General features: G+C 45.3%; 1 protein-coding gene across 1 annotated transcript in view; it reads left to right on the forward strand.

Annotated features, from left to right (window-relative positions):
- frem1b (Fras1 related extracellular matrix 1b) overlaps positions 1-16,649 on the forward strand; it is a 377,590-nt gene that overhangs the window by 260,675 nt on the left and 100,266 nt on the right. Inside the window, exon 20 of the mRNA XM_072510980.1 lies at positions 2,203-2,425. Within this exon, the coding sequence (XP_072367081.1) occupies positions 2,203-2,425 (223 nt within the window). The remainder of the gene's footprint in view (positions 1-2,202; positions 2,426-16,649) is intronic.

Raw genomic sequence — 16,649 nt, forward strand, 5'->3', positions numbered from 1 at the left:
GTGTGGACAAGCCATCAAGGCCTCTCTGGCCTCTCTGTAAGGATGCAACGACATTCTTTGTCAAATCTAGCAAATCACCACAACATCTCCAAAAACAATCCATAATACTTCCACAAACTTGTCAATAGTAGAAGTGAGTCAAAATCACCTGATCTGCAAGTCAGATAGCTATCTAGTACTGGTGGAGGACCCTCTTTCAGCTGGGCGCAGTCTCTTTTGTGAGTGGATAATGCATGAAAGTAATGGACCTGTACAGTACAAGTTTCAAAAACATGTGATATACCAGTTGGAATGGTTGTTTGGCATCACAATCTGGCCAGTTGGCATGTTTGCAGTGCATGCGGGGCACACATGTGCTGGAACCTATCCCAACATGGAGCACACTGGCCACACTGGAAGCAGGCAAAACCAACTGGAAGTGACCAGATGTGGCTGAAATGGTCTGTCATGAATTTTGAGGGTATCCATATACTGTAACCAGCTTTAGTTAATCTTCAGGCATGAATTTCTTTCTCTTTAAGTCTGAAAGATCTATATGGATGTATACTGGCTTAAGTTCTGCTATTATCTACCAGCTCTCCCACATTCCACTGTGACTTGACATTGTCACTGAGGTTGAGAAATGAATTTAATAGAGAATGGAAATCACTAATTCCCTGGTACATTTTGAGAAGTTTGTAAGTTTTGTTGAAAATACCTCCTGACTGGTTGCTGTACCTTGAGCAGAAGATCAACTGAAGCCCCACTTATGTGGTGTATCCAAATTTCCACTGCAGTTACAATAGTTACTTGAGAGAATTTTGGAAGAAATTCCTGATGCCGGTTTTCCATGCTGCACAGTTTCTGTGCCAGTGTGACAAAGCAAAATTAAGAGCACAAAAATTGCTAATCAATATTTTCTTTAAAAAAGTATTTTCATAAATTTACAATCTACCACCCCACAGCAGTAAAAAAAATTGCCTTGGTGAACTTGTGTCACATTCAAATTCATGAATATTTTGCATTCTGTTCATTTTTTATTGAATTACTTCAGGTAAGGTTGCATGTAGGTGAGAGATAATGGGCTAGTTAAAACATTTGCCAATAATATTTGAAGCGAAGCTCAAACATTATTTTCCAGTATGTTTGTTCAGTGTTTGAGCTATGGTATTATAATAAAACTCAGTGCGGTATACAAACTGCTGCATTCTTTCCGGTAATGAACCTCCCATTACAAATAACCTGTATAATTTTAGAGAAGAGGAGCAAGCCAATGGATGTTATATATCTGTCATCTATAACATATATATTGTGCTGTGCTTAGACAGAATAATGATATATCACCATGGATTCATGTATTTTCTAATTCCAATAGTGTTAACTTTTGAGTGGTTCTTTCTCTGCGCAAATATAGTTAAGTTGACATGATATTCTTTAAAAATTGTGGTATTTCAGATTTTTGCCATACATGTACCTTATACATCTGAATGCAATTTTGTTCATATCCTCCCGAACTACGATTAAATTATACATCTGTTTTGAATGTTAACAAGACAAACAATTCTTTACAAATGTCTTCAGTTTAAAATTACAAATGTTTAGCTCCCTCCATGATCTCATCCCTCCCTTTTCCTGTAAATTCCTTTAGCTCTACCTTTCCCCTAAACTTTCCATTCCTGACTCTGGTATTTGTACATCCACTCTCCTTTCAACCCACTGTCTCTTCAACCTGGTACTCTCTCTTTTTCTCTCTCTCTCTCTGAACCCTCCTGCCTCCAATCTCTATCCCTTCCTTTCATGCCCTCCATAAAAGTCATCTCTTTGGACAAACATTTGGGAACTCAGTTACCCTTTGGCTCAGCAAACAATTTTTGCCCCTTGAAATCTATTTCTGCATTAAGTGTACCACATCAATGCAAATTGTTTTTGTAACTTGTGAATGTTGCTGACATGCTCCCAAAGTCAGGAAAGAAAGGTCACCCACCTGGCCTCCAATGAAGATTTTGAGGAACCTAATGGAGGCAAAACCCAGACAATCTGAGTTCCACTCTAAATTAAGTGTTCCCTGCAGCAGAATAATTCTGCAGTTGCTCTGAAATTCCAACTGCATATTTTCAATAACATGCAATATCTATAACATAATGCACGTTGAGAAAATTTGGAATTTGAATTCTGGTGTGTATCGATTAGTGACTTCATATCAATTAAAATGTTTTTATGCAGATAATTGAGGGTGATATCTGTGAGATTGGTCCTGGAGTGCTGAATGCAGTTGATCTGGATATACCTCATGATGCACTGATCTTCTCTGTGATTAGACCTCCTGCCCATGGAGTGCTCTTGAATGGCATCTATGGAAATGATATTGCCACATACAGACAGATGAATGCTGAAGTTCTACACAATCTGAGAGTACATCGCTTCAGCATGGATGAACTCAAACAAGGTCTGTACACTGTGTGCCACAGATGTCCTCTGCTGGACACCAACTATTACTGCATTGCACAATATCTGTTCCTCTCTGGCAAGCATACATGTTTTTTTTTAATACATTTTTCCACCTAAGGCACAATTTAGTGTGGTCAATCCACCTACCCAGCACATCTTTTGCAGTTGTGGAGGTGAAACCCACGCAGACACGGGGAGAATGTGCAAAGTCCACACGGACAGTGACTTGGGGCGGGGATCAAACCCGAGTCCTCGGCACCGTGAGGCAGCAGTGCTAACCATTGCGCCGCCGTGCCTCCCCTTAAAGGGGGAAAATATACTTTAGTTCCTGTTGTAGTACTGGCATGAACAGAATAAACAGTAATAGTATATCAGAAGAAATGATTTGGAATTATTTTGTCCATCACTTGTTTCAGGGCTGTTCAACTAAAATTTCTGGATGATTATGTATCAGGACCATTTGAGGACCTACTGATTAGGGATACAATATCAGCCTTTTTTACTATTTCTTTGTTATTGGAACAATATCTCACACAATAGGCAATGCTGCCTGAGGCATTCCTGTCAAATATTAGGCATTGTTGGACATCATGCATGTAGGACATCCTTTGGGACTAACTGATGCAGTTGGGGTGAACAGAGTATTTGTCTCATTAGAGTAGTGATTCTCAAACTTTTCATCCTGGACCAGGGCAAAAGACCGTGCAAATCACCTGTGGAGAGATAGAGAGTCTGATAAGAGAACATTTTACTCTTATTTTCTTACGTACATAAACGATAAATGACACTGAATTGTTTTTTGTTTTTCACTCCTTAAGGCTGTGACTGGTGTTAGGGCCCAGTGTCAGATTTCTTATCCAACTGGCCACTTAAGTATATTTAAAAAGTTTAATTTTGACAGCTTGTTCCACCAAGAAGGCACCGCTGTAGGGCCTGATCCCATTCTTAATTAAGGAGGTGAGTAGCTATTTCCATTTTCTCTATGCAGCTCAAAAGCTACTGGCCCAGTGCGCATGGGTGGGGTAGTAGACTGCTCAGGGGAGGTTGAACTTTGTTGAGGGGCTGAAGAGTTCCAGGTCGGGGGCCGCCCCTGGGTGAGAGCGGGCGGCCAGCGCGTGCTGTGAGGGGCTTTGCGTCTGTGAGGCCTTCAAGGCATTTTTTAATATTTTGGAGACCTATAACAGTGGCAAAGTGAAGCCTGTCTCTCCCACCAAACACTTCCAGGACAGAGCCCGACTGTGGCGTCAATGCTGAAAGTCAACTTCACTCCATCTGACTGTGACCAGCCTTTAGCTTCACAGCTGAAAGCTGAAAATGACAAATTAGCCTTGTTAGTTGTGAGAGTACTTCACAGCCCGTTTAATAAACAAAATAGTCTCAACAACCTAAGTGTGGCACCCAATGTGCAGGGGGCTGCCGTAAATGCTGAAGATTCGGCCGCCCATTAGGCTCAGGACAAACCCAGAAGGTGTTGCCAGTGACAGCCCAAGTTGTACAGGCGTTGTTGGTCTTTCAATGAGATCACAGACAGCATGTTACGCAGAAGACTCCTTCTCAACAAAGAGACAGTGCGGCACCTATGTCACATCTTCGCTGACTTGACACCCCATGGAGAAGGAGGACACTGGCTCCCAGTGACCATGAAGGTGACCGCAGCCCTAACTTCTATAGCACAGGTTCATTCCAAGGCTCGAGTGGGAACCTATGTGGCATATGGCAATCTACAGCTCACAGGTACATACGGGAGGTCACGGATTCTCTGTATGCTCGGGCATCAGACTTGAGCACTTTCAACCTGGACCAGGTCCTCCAAGGTGCCCGGGATGCAGAATTCTCCACCATCGCTGGGATACCCTAGGTCCATGGGAACATTTGATCGCACACATGTTGCCTTACGGGCACTGGGGCATCAGAGTGTGCCCTTTATTAACAGGAAGGGGTTTCACTGTGTGTGACCACTGCCTCTGTATCATGCATGTGTGTGCTTGCTACCCAGGGAGCATGCATGACAGCTACATCCTGGGGCACCCTGAGATACCCAGCATCTTCGAAGACCACCCCAGGATGACGGGTTGCCTCTTCTCTTGGGTATCCCCCAAGAGATACGCGCTGAGGACCTGTCTGATGACGCCGGTGCGGACGCCTGAGATCGAGGCAGGGTGCCCGATATAATGAGGCCCATGCTGCCACCTTTCCTGTCACTTAGGGTGCATCGGATTGATGAAAATGCGGTTCTGATGCCTGGACCACTCTGGTGGTACCCTGAGGTACACCCTCCAGAGGGTTCCCCTGCTTTGTACTGATCTGCTATTCCCTCCACAACTTGGCACAGTAGCAGGGCAACATGCTGGAGGAGGAGGAGGAGGTACATGCAGCCTCATCTGAGAAGGAGGAGGAGACGGACCAGGAGGGGATGAAAGATGAGCACGGGAAGGAGCTGGAGGAGGTGCAGGATGATGGAGGTTAAGTGGCGACAAGGGCCTGAGACACCTGGAGGCTCAGAAAGGCCTCATTGTCACCAGATTCTCATAGGACAAGGCTATGTCCATCAGCTCAATGGCACTCCCATTTCTCCTCCTCCCCCCAATCCTCCTCCCCCCCTCCATTTCCCTCCTTTTTCCCATCCCCCCATTTTCCTCCTTCCCCCAATCTCATCCTCCTCCCATTTCCCCCCTTCCCCATTTCCCCCAATATCCCCAACTCCCTCCTCTCCAATTCCGCCCCGCCATGCCATCACACCGCTCCCTCCCCAACCACCCTGTTCCACCCCCCAAGGGTCTGTGGATTTGGATTTGTTTATTGTCACGGTACCGACGTACAGTGAAAAGTATTGTTCTGTGTACAGTTCAGACATATCATTCCATACATGAAAAAAATACATAGGGCAAACATAAATACACAATGTAAATACATAGGTACAAGCATTGGTTGAGCATACAAGAGTGTAGTTCTATTCAGTAGAGAAGATGTGTGAAGATATCAGATCACTCCATAAGAGGATTGTTTAGGAGTGTATCATCACTCCAGGGACAGCGGATCACTAGGTAGGAGAGTGATGATAACTCGCTGTGAGGTTAACTCTGGTGTTCCTCGGATTCTGCAAAAGGCTGACTCCTGTCTTTCTTCTGACAGCACGCCCATAGCCATCCTCTGAACGGAGTCTGCAACAGGGGTGTTTGATCTTGGATCACTGTGCCCGGGGGAGTGGAGGGCAACAGGGCGTGGGGGTGCAGGCTGGGAAGATTTACGTGACAGAGGCTTCATCCAGAAATATCAGCTGCTACATGTTTTTGTAGTAAACATTTGGCATTTCCATTTCGCCTATCTACAGATAGTGACCTTACCCCCACCTGGGCCTGCTCAGTGCTCCTTAATCTTCTTGATCTTTTCTTGTCTACTGTTACATCTGGGTGTCTCCGCAGGATGCATATCAGAGGTGGAGGCAACCTGTTGCTTTCCACGCCCTGTGGACTTTGATGCCCTTGGTGGATGTCCTCTCGAGGGACTGAAGGTGGAGGACCCAGCTGACTTATCGGTGCCACCGGCGTCGACGTTCCCCCCTATTCTGCCTGCTGCCCTTGAAATGCACCGGTGTCAGGAGGGGTGTGTAATGATATGTCTAATCTCAGGAGAGTAAAGGGTTAACAAGATGATGTTCATGTATATCAACATTAGATGCATCATTGAGTAGTCTTATAAAAGGCTACGTCTCTAGGCATGCTGGCAGTAGGTGTTGGAGAAGTTGATGTAGAAGGACAATGTGAAGTTGAGTTAGAGTGTAGGTTCTATATTAGAGAGATAATTAATTACTGTATCATAGATTCAATAATATTATTTTGTTAGCTGTTACTCAGTAGAGTGTGCGAACCATTTCAAGTAGTGTAAATTCATAACACAATTTAAGTAGTGTAAAATAAATTAGTTTTGATTTAAACATATAGCCTTATGTTCTTTGTCAACACTACGACTTTGGCTATCTTGGAGAACAAAACAATGAACATAACAGGGTGGATTCGGAAGAACTGGAAACCGTTGTTGGCTGCTTGGTGCCAGGCCCCAGATTGACCTCCAGTACCTCCTCCTCCCTGATGGCCCCCATAGGGCCTTGGGGGACTTCATGGGATGGAGGGGCAGCTGGAGTGAGCTCCAAAGGCCCCCGAATCATCTGGCACTGCCGGTCCTGGTGGCTCCCCATTGTCTGCACCATGGTGTCGACGCCCTTAGCAATGTTCCTCAGTAACTGAGCCACGCTCTGTGGTGCCTCGGCAATATCCAACTGCATCTGGGACATGTCCCTCAGTGACTGGGACCTGAAGCCGAGGCCCTTGGCCATAGACATCGCAGAGGCAGACGTCGTGCCCAGGTTTTGCACGGCGGTCACCATCTTAGCAGTATTGGCCTCGGTGCCATGCATTGTCAACAACAACTCCTGCGAGCGAAGCCTCTGTGACTCCTCCAATCGGTTATGCATTCACTGGAATCTCACTGCCATCCCGTCCTGAATCGCATGGCGATGTCCTATCATCTGCATCAACTCTAGAAGAACTTTGTCCAGAGGCTGGGCATCTGACTGGGATCCAGCTGAGTCCTGGGATCCAGCAGTCCTCAGACTTCTGTCTCCCTTGGACGTCCCTGTTTCCACCTGATGTGCATCAGCTACTGTATGGTGCTCACCAGATTGTACACCAGAAGCCTGTCCACTAATGTTGCCCACTGAGGTGTGTGTGTGTCTGCGCAGGTCAAAGCTGGGGATGATAGCAGTGATGCCTCGCTGGTGGTCTCCTCGGAGCTCCCCTCTGAGGTGGGCTCTTGGGTGGTGGGGTGGTGGGGTGGGGGGAAAAATGACTCCTGGTGGCCCGGTCCCATCAGATGGAAATCCTGTGAGACATTGGACATGTGGTCAATGAGAGGGAAGGATCATTTTGTCTGAGATGAACTACTCACTTGAGACAGGTCATCTGGATCAGTGGATCCTCACCCCTGTGGCGCAGGCCAACCTCGCTGTCATTAACTGCTCTCCCCTCGGTCTACCCTGCAATCTCCAGGGCCCATTGCTCATAGGGCTTGAGGACTCGGATCTCTGGTACTCCATCCCCCGTCTTGGTCTTTCCCACTTTTATGGTCTATCTTCTCCTGTGGGGACAAAGAGAGGGCATTGTGAGCCAAACGCGTGATGGGTCATAAAGGTCTATAGCACGTGGCGTGTGTGAGCACCACACCAGGATATGAAGGGCTTATGCTCGTCGGTGCAGGGGGTTCTGAAGAACAAGCTCGAAGATTGGATGTGGGGAGGGGGCGAGATGTCAGCCAGTAATCTGTAAGGGGGGAGTTGAGGATTTGAGTGGTGGCAGGCGGAGCTGATGCCAAGCGAGAGGTGGTAACTTACCCTTGCAACTCGGTGTAGGTTGTTGGTCTTCTTCCGACATTGGACACCGGGGTCCTCCTGGTCATGCTGCACACACTGATAACAGTTGCCACTGCCTCTCAGGCGGCATTGCTGACCCCCATGCTGGTCGTCAGATCCCCTCGGGGGTACAGGATATCTCACCTTTCATCCACAGCATCGAGAAGCCTGACCAGGGCGGCATCCCCAAAGCAAGGAGCAGGTCTGCATGCTGTCATGTTTGTTTTTTGACTGAGAGTGAATGGTGAGGGAGCATTTAAAAACAGCTCCCCCTTGTTAGCGGCAAGAATGGCAAGAAGCTCGGGGGGGGCTCATTTTCAGCACTAATTGCGATTGAATTCAGACTGCGATCTTACCAATGCAACGGTCAAGCAACAGCCTGCTATACATGCCCAAAATGACACTTAGACATAATTTCCATTGAATTGCACCCCTTGAGTATTTTTGATCCTGCTGTTTTCTAAAGGGTGCCTTTAATTACACATGCATACCATGCATGCTTATACATAAGATTGCATAGAATAGGCAGCACAGAAACAGAAATAGTCCATTCCATCATTTATGCTTCATGCAAACCTCCTTCGATCTCTAATATCTCTCTCTATACTATTCGCTTCATCCACTCTCTGTGTGCTAGTGTCATGTGATAGTACTTTTAAGAAATGGGTGTTTAAGAAATGTACCTTTAAGAAATGGGTGTTTATCTGTGATGTCAGAGTGTGGGTGGAGCTGGGCTGTCTGTCAGCTTTTTACTTTCGTTTTAGGCTGTTTGCTGCAGGGTGTGTTTTAGTTTATTTTTCAGTGTTGGAGCTGAAGCCAGACAAAGCAGGTGTACTGTTGATCTCTTTGCCATGAAAATACTATCTCTTGATCATTTGGTGAATTCGGAATTATAAATGTTTTCAGTAGTGAATGTAAACCTGATGTGCTTCTGTTAAAAGGTGTTTCTTTTGTCTTCTGGATGTTGTTTGGAAAGTTATTAAGGATTACTTAGTGTTGTATTCTTTGGGGGGTTGTATTTGAATTGATGGTTGCTAAGATGTTCACTGTATGTTTTAAAAAGGTTAACTTGAGTTCATAGAATAAACATTGTTTTGCTTTAAAAAATATTTTTTCATTTCTGCTGCACCACACCTATAGAGTGGGCCGTGTGCTCCCCATACCACAATCTAGTAAAAGTTGTGGGTCAGGTGAACTCCATGATACACTCTGAGGTTCTCTAAACCCTGGCCCATAACATTAGTGAGTCCCACGTTCTAACCACTCTTTAGCAAAGAAGTTTCTTCTGAATTTTCTGTTGGATTTCTCAGTCACTATCATATATTGATGATATCTTGTTATACACTTCTCCATTAGAGGAGATATTCACTCTGTACCCATTCTGTTAAAATTTTACATAATCTTGAAGAGTTTGATTAGGTCACCTAGCCTGCCAGTTCTTTCCTGATATGTATACCAATGTATTTTTGTTATCATCCTTGCAGATCTTCTCTGCTCTCAAATGTCTCTCTATCCTTTTTATAATATGGCAACTAGAACGTCAGTGTGGTCTAACCAATTATCAATGCAGGTTTAGCATAACTTCACTACTTTTGAATTTTATCTGTCTCGGAATAAAGTCAACTGCTTTGTTTGTCTTTTGTGACTACGCTAACATGTGACACAATGTTTAGTGATTAATGTATTTGTACTCCAAGATCTCTTTGTTCCCCAACCCTTGTTATTCAGGTGAACATCCATCTGGCAAAGTGAGAAATTGGTATTGGTCTGTCCTCTACATAGTTAATTCATAAATCTCAGTATAACATACATGCAGACTACTTTCCCCATCTCATATTCCCCCACCAGGTGGAAAGTGGTTCTTATTTATGTGCCCTAACCTTTTCCCAATTATTATCTACTCTTAATCACAACTACATCATGCGCTCAATTGCCCCAGCTTTTGCAACATTAGCAACCCACATCTAGACTTGCACCTTCCAAGTATTTAGTGAATTCACTATACGTCCCATCAAAATGTATTTCTCACATTTATATGTGTTGAACTTCATTTATCAATTATTTGTCCATTTTGCAAATGTATTAATGTCCTCCTGTAATTTGTTCTGTCCTCCTCAATATTGACTGACTTCCCCAATTTGGTGTCATCCGCAAATTTAGGAATTGTATTTTTGATTCCAAAGTCCAAGTTGTTCATGTAAATTGTGAACAGCAGTGGTCTCAGCACTGATCCTTGTAGAACACTACTTCCCGCTTTCTGCCCCTCTGCCTAACTACACTTTACTGCCACTGTCTACTTTCTGTCTTGAAGGCAACTCGCAATACATTCTGCCTCTTGTCCCCATACTCCATATTCCCTGACCTTATTCAGTAGTCAATTATGGAGCAGCTTCTCAAAGATCTTTTGAAAATCCAGACAAAATCTATTACATTACCATTTTCTCCTCTCTTGTTAACTCCTCTAAAAATTCGATATATATTTCTATTCATTCAAAGGATGCGGGCTTCACTGTCGCAGGGCCAGCATTCATTGCCCATCTCTAATTGTTAAGTAAATTGGACATTCTGAATTCTCCCTGACTGTACCTGAACAGGCGCCGGAGTATGGCGACTAGGGGATTTTCACAGTGACTTCATTGCAGTGTTAATGTAAGCCTGCTTGTGACATGAATAAAGATTATTATTATTATTATTATTATTGATTGCCATTGAGAAGGTAATAGTGAGCTGCCTTCTTGAACCACTGCAGTCCATGTGTTGTCGGTACACCAACTGTGCTGTTAGGGAGAGAGTTCGAGGATTTGACCCAGCACCAGTGAAGGGATGCCGTTATATTTCTAAATAAGAATGATGAATGGCTTGCAAGAGAACTTGCAGGTGGTGATGTTCCCATGTATCTGCTGCCCTTGTCCTTCTAGATGATAGTAGTCTTGAGTTTGGAAGGTACTGTCTAAGGAGCCTCGGTGAGTGCATCTTGTAGATGGTACGCACTGCTGCTAATGGTGGAGGAAGTGAATGTTTGTGGAAAGAATGCCAATCAAGTGGGTTGCTTTATCCTGGATGGTGTCAAGCTTCTTGAGTGTTGTTGGAGCTGCACTCATCCAGGCAAGGGGACAGTGTTCCATCACACTCTTGGCTTGTGCCTTGTACATTGTAGACAGGCTTTGGGGAGTCAGGAGATGAGTTACTCGCCAGAGGATTCTGAGCTTCTGACCTGCTCATGTAGCCACAGTATTTATATGGCTAGTCCAGTTGAATTCTGGTCAATGGAAATCCAAGAATGTTGATAGTGGGGTTTCAGAGATGGTGATGCCATTGGATGCCATGGGGCGATAGTTAGATTCTCTCTTGTTGGAGATTGCGATTGCCTGGCAATTGTGTGGCGCGAATGTTGCTTGCTACTTGTTAACCCAAGCCTGGATATTGTCCAGGTCTTGTTGCATTTGGACATGGACTGCTTCAGTGTCTGAGGAGTTGTGAATGGTGCGCTGAACATTGCATTGTCATCTGCAAACATCGCCACTTCTGCACTTATGATGGGAGGAATCTCATTGATGAAGCAGCTGAAGATGGTTGGGCCCAGAACACTACCCTGAGGAACTCCTACAGTGGAGCTGAGAGGATTGACTTCCAACAACCATAATTATCTTCCTTTATGCTAGGTATGACTCTAACCAGTAGAGAGGTTTCCCCTGATTCTCATTGACTTCAGATTTGCTCAGCTTCCTTGATGTCACACAGAGTCAAATGCTCCCTTGATGCCAAGGGCAGTCACTCTCACCTCACCTCTGGCATTCAGCTCTTTTGTCCATGTTTGAACCAAGGCTCTAGTGAGGTCAAGAGCTGAGTGACTCTAGCGGAACCCAAACTGCGTGTCCGTGAGCAAGTCATTGCTAAGCAAGTGCAGCTTGATTGCCCTGATGATGACTTCTTCCATCATTTTACTGATGATCGAAAGTAGAATGATGGAGCAGTAATTGGCTGGGTTGGATTTGACCTGCCTTTAGTGTACAGGACATACCTGGGAAATTTTCTAAATTGCTGGTAGATAACAGTGTTGCAGCTGAACTGGACCAGCTTTGCTAGGGTGCGGCTAGTTCTGGAGCATAAGTTTTCACCACGTTGCCGGAATATTGTCAGAAGCCATAGCCTTTGCAGTATCCAGTGCCTTCAGCCGTTTCTTCATGTCATGTAGAAAGAACCAAACTGGCAGAAGACTTACATCTGTGATGCTGGGACCTCCGGAGGAGACCAAGATGAAGCATCCACTCAGCACTTCTGGCTGAAGATTGCAGGAAATGCCTCAACCTTATCCTGTGCGCTGATGTGCTGAGCTTCTCCCTCATTGAGGATGGATATATTTGTAGAGCCTCCTCCTGCAGTGAATTGTTTCATTGTACACCACCATTCATGGCAGGATGTGACAGGACTGCAAAACTTATGTCTGGTCCATCGGTTGTGCAATCGCTTCCATGTCTATCACTTGCTGCTTATGCTGTTTGGCACGCAAGTAGTCCTGTGCCGTGGCTTCACCAAGTTGCCACCTCATTTTTAAGTATACCTGGTGCTGCTTCTGGCATGCCCTCCTGCACTATTCATTGAACGAGGGTTGATCCTCTGGCTTGGTGGTAAGGGTGGAGTGGGGGATATGCCGGGTCATGAGGTTACAAATTGTGGTTGAGTACAATTCTGCTGCTGCTAATGGTCCTCAACACCACTTGGTTGCCCAGTTTGGAGTTCCTAGATCTGTTTGAAATCTATTCCATTTCACATAATGGTAGTGCCACACAATAAGATGTAGGGTGTCATCAATGTTAAGACGGGACTTGGTCTCCACAATGACTGTGCAAGGGTCACTCCTGCTATACTGTCATGGACAGATACATCTGTGGCAGATAGATTTGTGAGATCAAGTATATTTTTACCTCTTGTTGGATCCCACACCACCTCCGCAGATCCAGTTCAGCAGTTATGTCCTTTAGAAGTCAGCCAGCTGAGTCAGTGGAGATGCTACTGATGCTCTCTTTGGTGTTATCTCTTAATTTGGCCAAGTTTAATTACCTTTGCTCAAGAGTCGCCAGGTATCTTTCGACACTGCCACGAGGTTCAGAACCGAATACTGATCAAAGACTCGATACACCAGTTAGTAAGTTCAAAAGCAATGCTCATTTATTTACACACAGCCAAATCTACTCATGCATAAACTCTACAAACTAAACTATCATTATTACTAAAGCCTATACTTAGCTTCGGGTGCCCACTCAGTCAGAGGAACAATGGCCGTTGCTCGGTTCTGAGGCTGCTGGGTTGAGCTGTTTACAGGATAGTAACTAGGAGCATCTATCTCGTAGCGTGCGTTGACTTGGAACTTACTTGGTCTGCTGTAGCTGCTAGGCTGGTCTCTCTCTTCGCTGACAGCCAAAGCCAAAGAAGAAAGATTCTCCCTTGGGGAATACCTTTTATACCTAAAAGGGCTTTGCGTGCTTTTGGGCGGGCCTTAAACTTGGCCTCAATTAATTGGGCCTTTCCCAATCATTCGTATCGATGTTCCTCCAATAGAGGGGTGGGTTCCCTGGTTGCTGGGCGTGTCCTAGGTGGCCGTTGGTTTGCTTTGTTTGAGTCTCCTCTGGCGCCAGGGTGTCTGCCTTGACATTGTTTATCTAAATATTTCCCTTTTGTCCCCGGAGACAGCTCATTAGTATGTAGATGGCTTAGCAGTTTCTGTCCTGTCTGAGAGCTAAGGCTCTAATCAACAGACAGAGCTTGCACCTGCTTGTTTCTCAGTATTTTCCAATTTTCCCTGCATTCGTTGCAAGTGTCCATTTTGTAATCGGGTCATGGCCATCCCAGATGGCTACACTTCCGAGCCACTCTCAGTGATGGACATTGAAGTCCCCTACCCAGCGTCCATTCTGTGCATTTGCCATCCTCAGTGCTTCCTCCAAGTATTGTTCAACATGAAGGAGTACTGATCAGGAGCTGCACGGTGGGGCTGGAGGGGGGACATGGTACGTGGTAATCAGCAGGAGGTTTCCCTGTCCTTGTTTGGCCTGATGCCATGAGATTTCATGGGGTCCAGGGTCAATTTTGCGGTCAACCAAGATTTTCCCTTTTGAAATCTATGCTGATTACTTCATGAAGTGAAATGAAAATCACTTATTGTCACAAGTAGGCTTCAAATGAAGTTACTGTGCAAAGCCCCTCATCGCCACATTCCGGCGCCTGTTCGGGGAGGCTGGTACGGGAATTGAACTGTCCTGCTGGCCTGCCTTGGTTTGCTTTCAAAGCCAGCTCTTTAGCCCTGTGCTAAACCAGCCCCTTCATATTATATTTCCCATTTCTAAATGTTCTTCCATTCTCTCCTTTAGTAATGATACCATTATTTTTCCGTCCACTGGTGTTAAGCTGACCCGTCAATAATTCCCTGGACATGTTCTGTCACCTTTCCAACATATGGGGATTACATTAGCTATCCATCAGTCCTGTGGCAATACACCTTTTTCTCAAGACTTATGAAATATGAGTATCAATGCCTCTTCTATCACTTGCTGAGAGTCTTTTAAAATGCATAGATGCAGTTCATGCAGCCCAGAGCCTTTGTTCTCTTTGAATTTGTTTCATTCGTTCAATACATTCCTTTTTTAGTTTAAATGCAATTATCTCTTTACTCATCTCATCATTCAATGTCATGGCTATCTGTTCTGGCTCTCTGATAAATACTGAAATAAAATAATTATTTAATAAATCTGCTTTCTCTCTATCATTGCCTGTGGTATTATCCTGAACATCACTTAATGGTTCTATTCCTATCACAGCCTGGCTTTTTTTATTGACGTGCCCGTAAAATATTTAACTGTTTTGATTTGTACTCCTTAATAATTTAGTTTCATGGCTCCTCTTTGACTTCCTAATTGTTTTCTTAGACTTCTCTCAAAGCTCGGCTGGAAGTCTCCGGCCATTGGGATTCTCTGTTCCCGCCAGCAGCGCATCCCGGCCCTTGGGTTTCCTGGCGGCATTGGGATGGCTTCAATGGGAAACCCCGTTGGCAAGTGGTGGGGGCAGAAAGTCCCAGCACCAGCGAATGGCGCGATGCTGGGAAACACACGGCTGGGGGACTGGAGAATCCAACCCCTCTTTGTATTCTCTCTTATCATTCCCCTGACTCAGTAAGGTGAGATGGCATTTTTTTTTTATTCATTCATGCGTCATGGGCTTTGCTGTCTGGGCCAACATAGAGGGGTCATTAAGAATCAACCCGATTGGGGGGCTTCCAGTGGCGGCCATGGAATGAGTGGTCGCACATTTGCTGGCTCTTGTTTGAGGCAGAATTGTTTGGTTCATTTTACTCATTCACAGGGGTGTTTGCTGGTACAAAGTACGGGAACAGTCAAAGCTAAAGATTCTCCTTCGGATGGATATGTCTCAGCCCAATCTAATAAGGAGTGCAAATGTAAAGGGACAACTGTCAGACCAGGAGCTTTCACAAAGTGTGGCAGAAGAAGAGATGAAATGAAAACATGGGGGAAAACTCCTTGGTAGGAGTAATTTACAGGCCCCCGAACAATGTGAATGAAATGAAAATGAAATGAAAATCGCTTATTGTCACAAGTAGGCTTCAATGATGTTACTGTGAAAAGCCCCTAGTCGCCACATTCCGGCGCCTGTTCGGGGAGGCTGGTACGGGAATTGAACAGTGCTGCTGGCCTGCCTTGGTCTGCTTTGAAAGCCAGCGATTTAGCCCTGTGCTAAACCAGCCCCTAAACCAGATGGCGGAGAGCTCTGTGGTGTCATTGTCCCCTCAGTAATTCACAGAACAATTGGTGGTGTTTTTGACGGCCACGTTCTGGCAGCAATGGTAGGAGGCCTCAGAGGACCTGACTAACGTGGCAGAAATGATTCGGGCAGCCATTGAGAGTGGAGCAGAGGTCGGAGACATGTAGTGCGTCGCTCCAAAAAGTGGATCGTGAGTCTGCTGAGTAGGAGGCCGAAGGCGGGGAAGCAATGGTGGTACGATTGCACAGATTCCGCACGGCAAAGAGGTTAGAAAACATATTATTTATTTATTCAAGGTTTCTAGTTGAGTGATATCAGGGGTTGATTCTCCAGTTCCCCAGCCGTGTTTCTCAACAGCCACCGTTCGCTGGCAGCAGGATTCTACACTGCCGCGGTTTGGCAATGGAATTTCCAATTTAAGCCACCCCATGCCACCGGGAAACCCACAGGTGGGAGTGTGCTGCGGGCAGGATAAGTGAATTGCAATGGACGAAGAATTCCAGCCCAGGCCTCTGTTTGAAATGTGTGATTAATATAAAAAGGCTAAACAAGTCTAACTGCCTTTTCACAATTATTACACTTTTCTGGCTCTTTAACAAAGAACAAAGAACAATACAGCAGAAGAACACACCCTTCAGCCCTCCAAGCCTGTGCTGATCACGTGTCCTATCTAGATCAACTGACTGTATCCTTCTATACCTCATCTGTTCATGTGTCTATCCAGATAAGTCTTAAAAGCCGCTACGTATCTGCTTCAACCACCTCATTTGGCAGTGCATTCCAGGCCACCACCACCCTCTGTGTAAAAACATCCCCCCGCACATTTCCACTGAACCTTTCTCTCCTCACCTTGAACTTGTGCCCCCTTTTGATTGTCATTTCCGTCCGGGGAAAAAGTCTCCAACTGTTCACCCTATCTATACCCCTATTAAATTATAAACTTCTATCAGGTCGCCCCTCAGCCTCCGTCTCTCTAGGGAGAACAATTCCAGTTTATTCAATCTGTCCTCATAGCTAATACCCTCCATACCAGGCAACATCCTGG

This window comes from Scyliorhinus torazame, chromosome 7 (genome assembly GCF_047496885.1).
Source record: "Scyliorhinus torazame isolate Kashiwa2021f chromosome 7, sScyTor2.1, whole genome shotgun sequence".
Classification (NCBI taxonomy): Eukaryota; Metazoa; Chordata; class Chondrichthyes; order Carcharhiniformes; family Scyliorhinidae; genus Scyliorhinus; species Scyliorhinus torazame.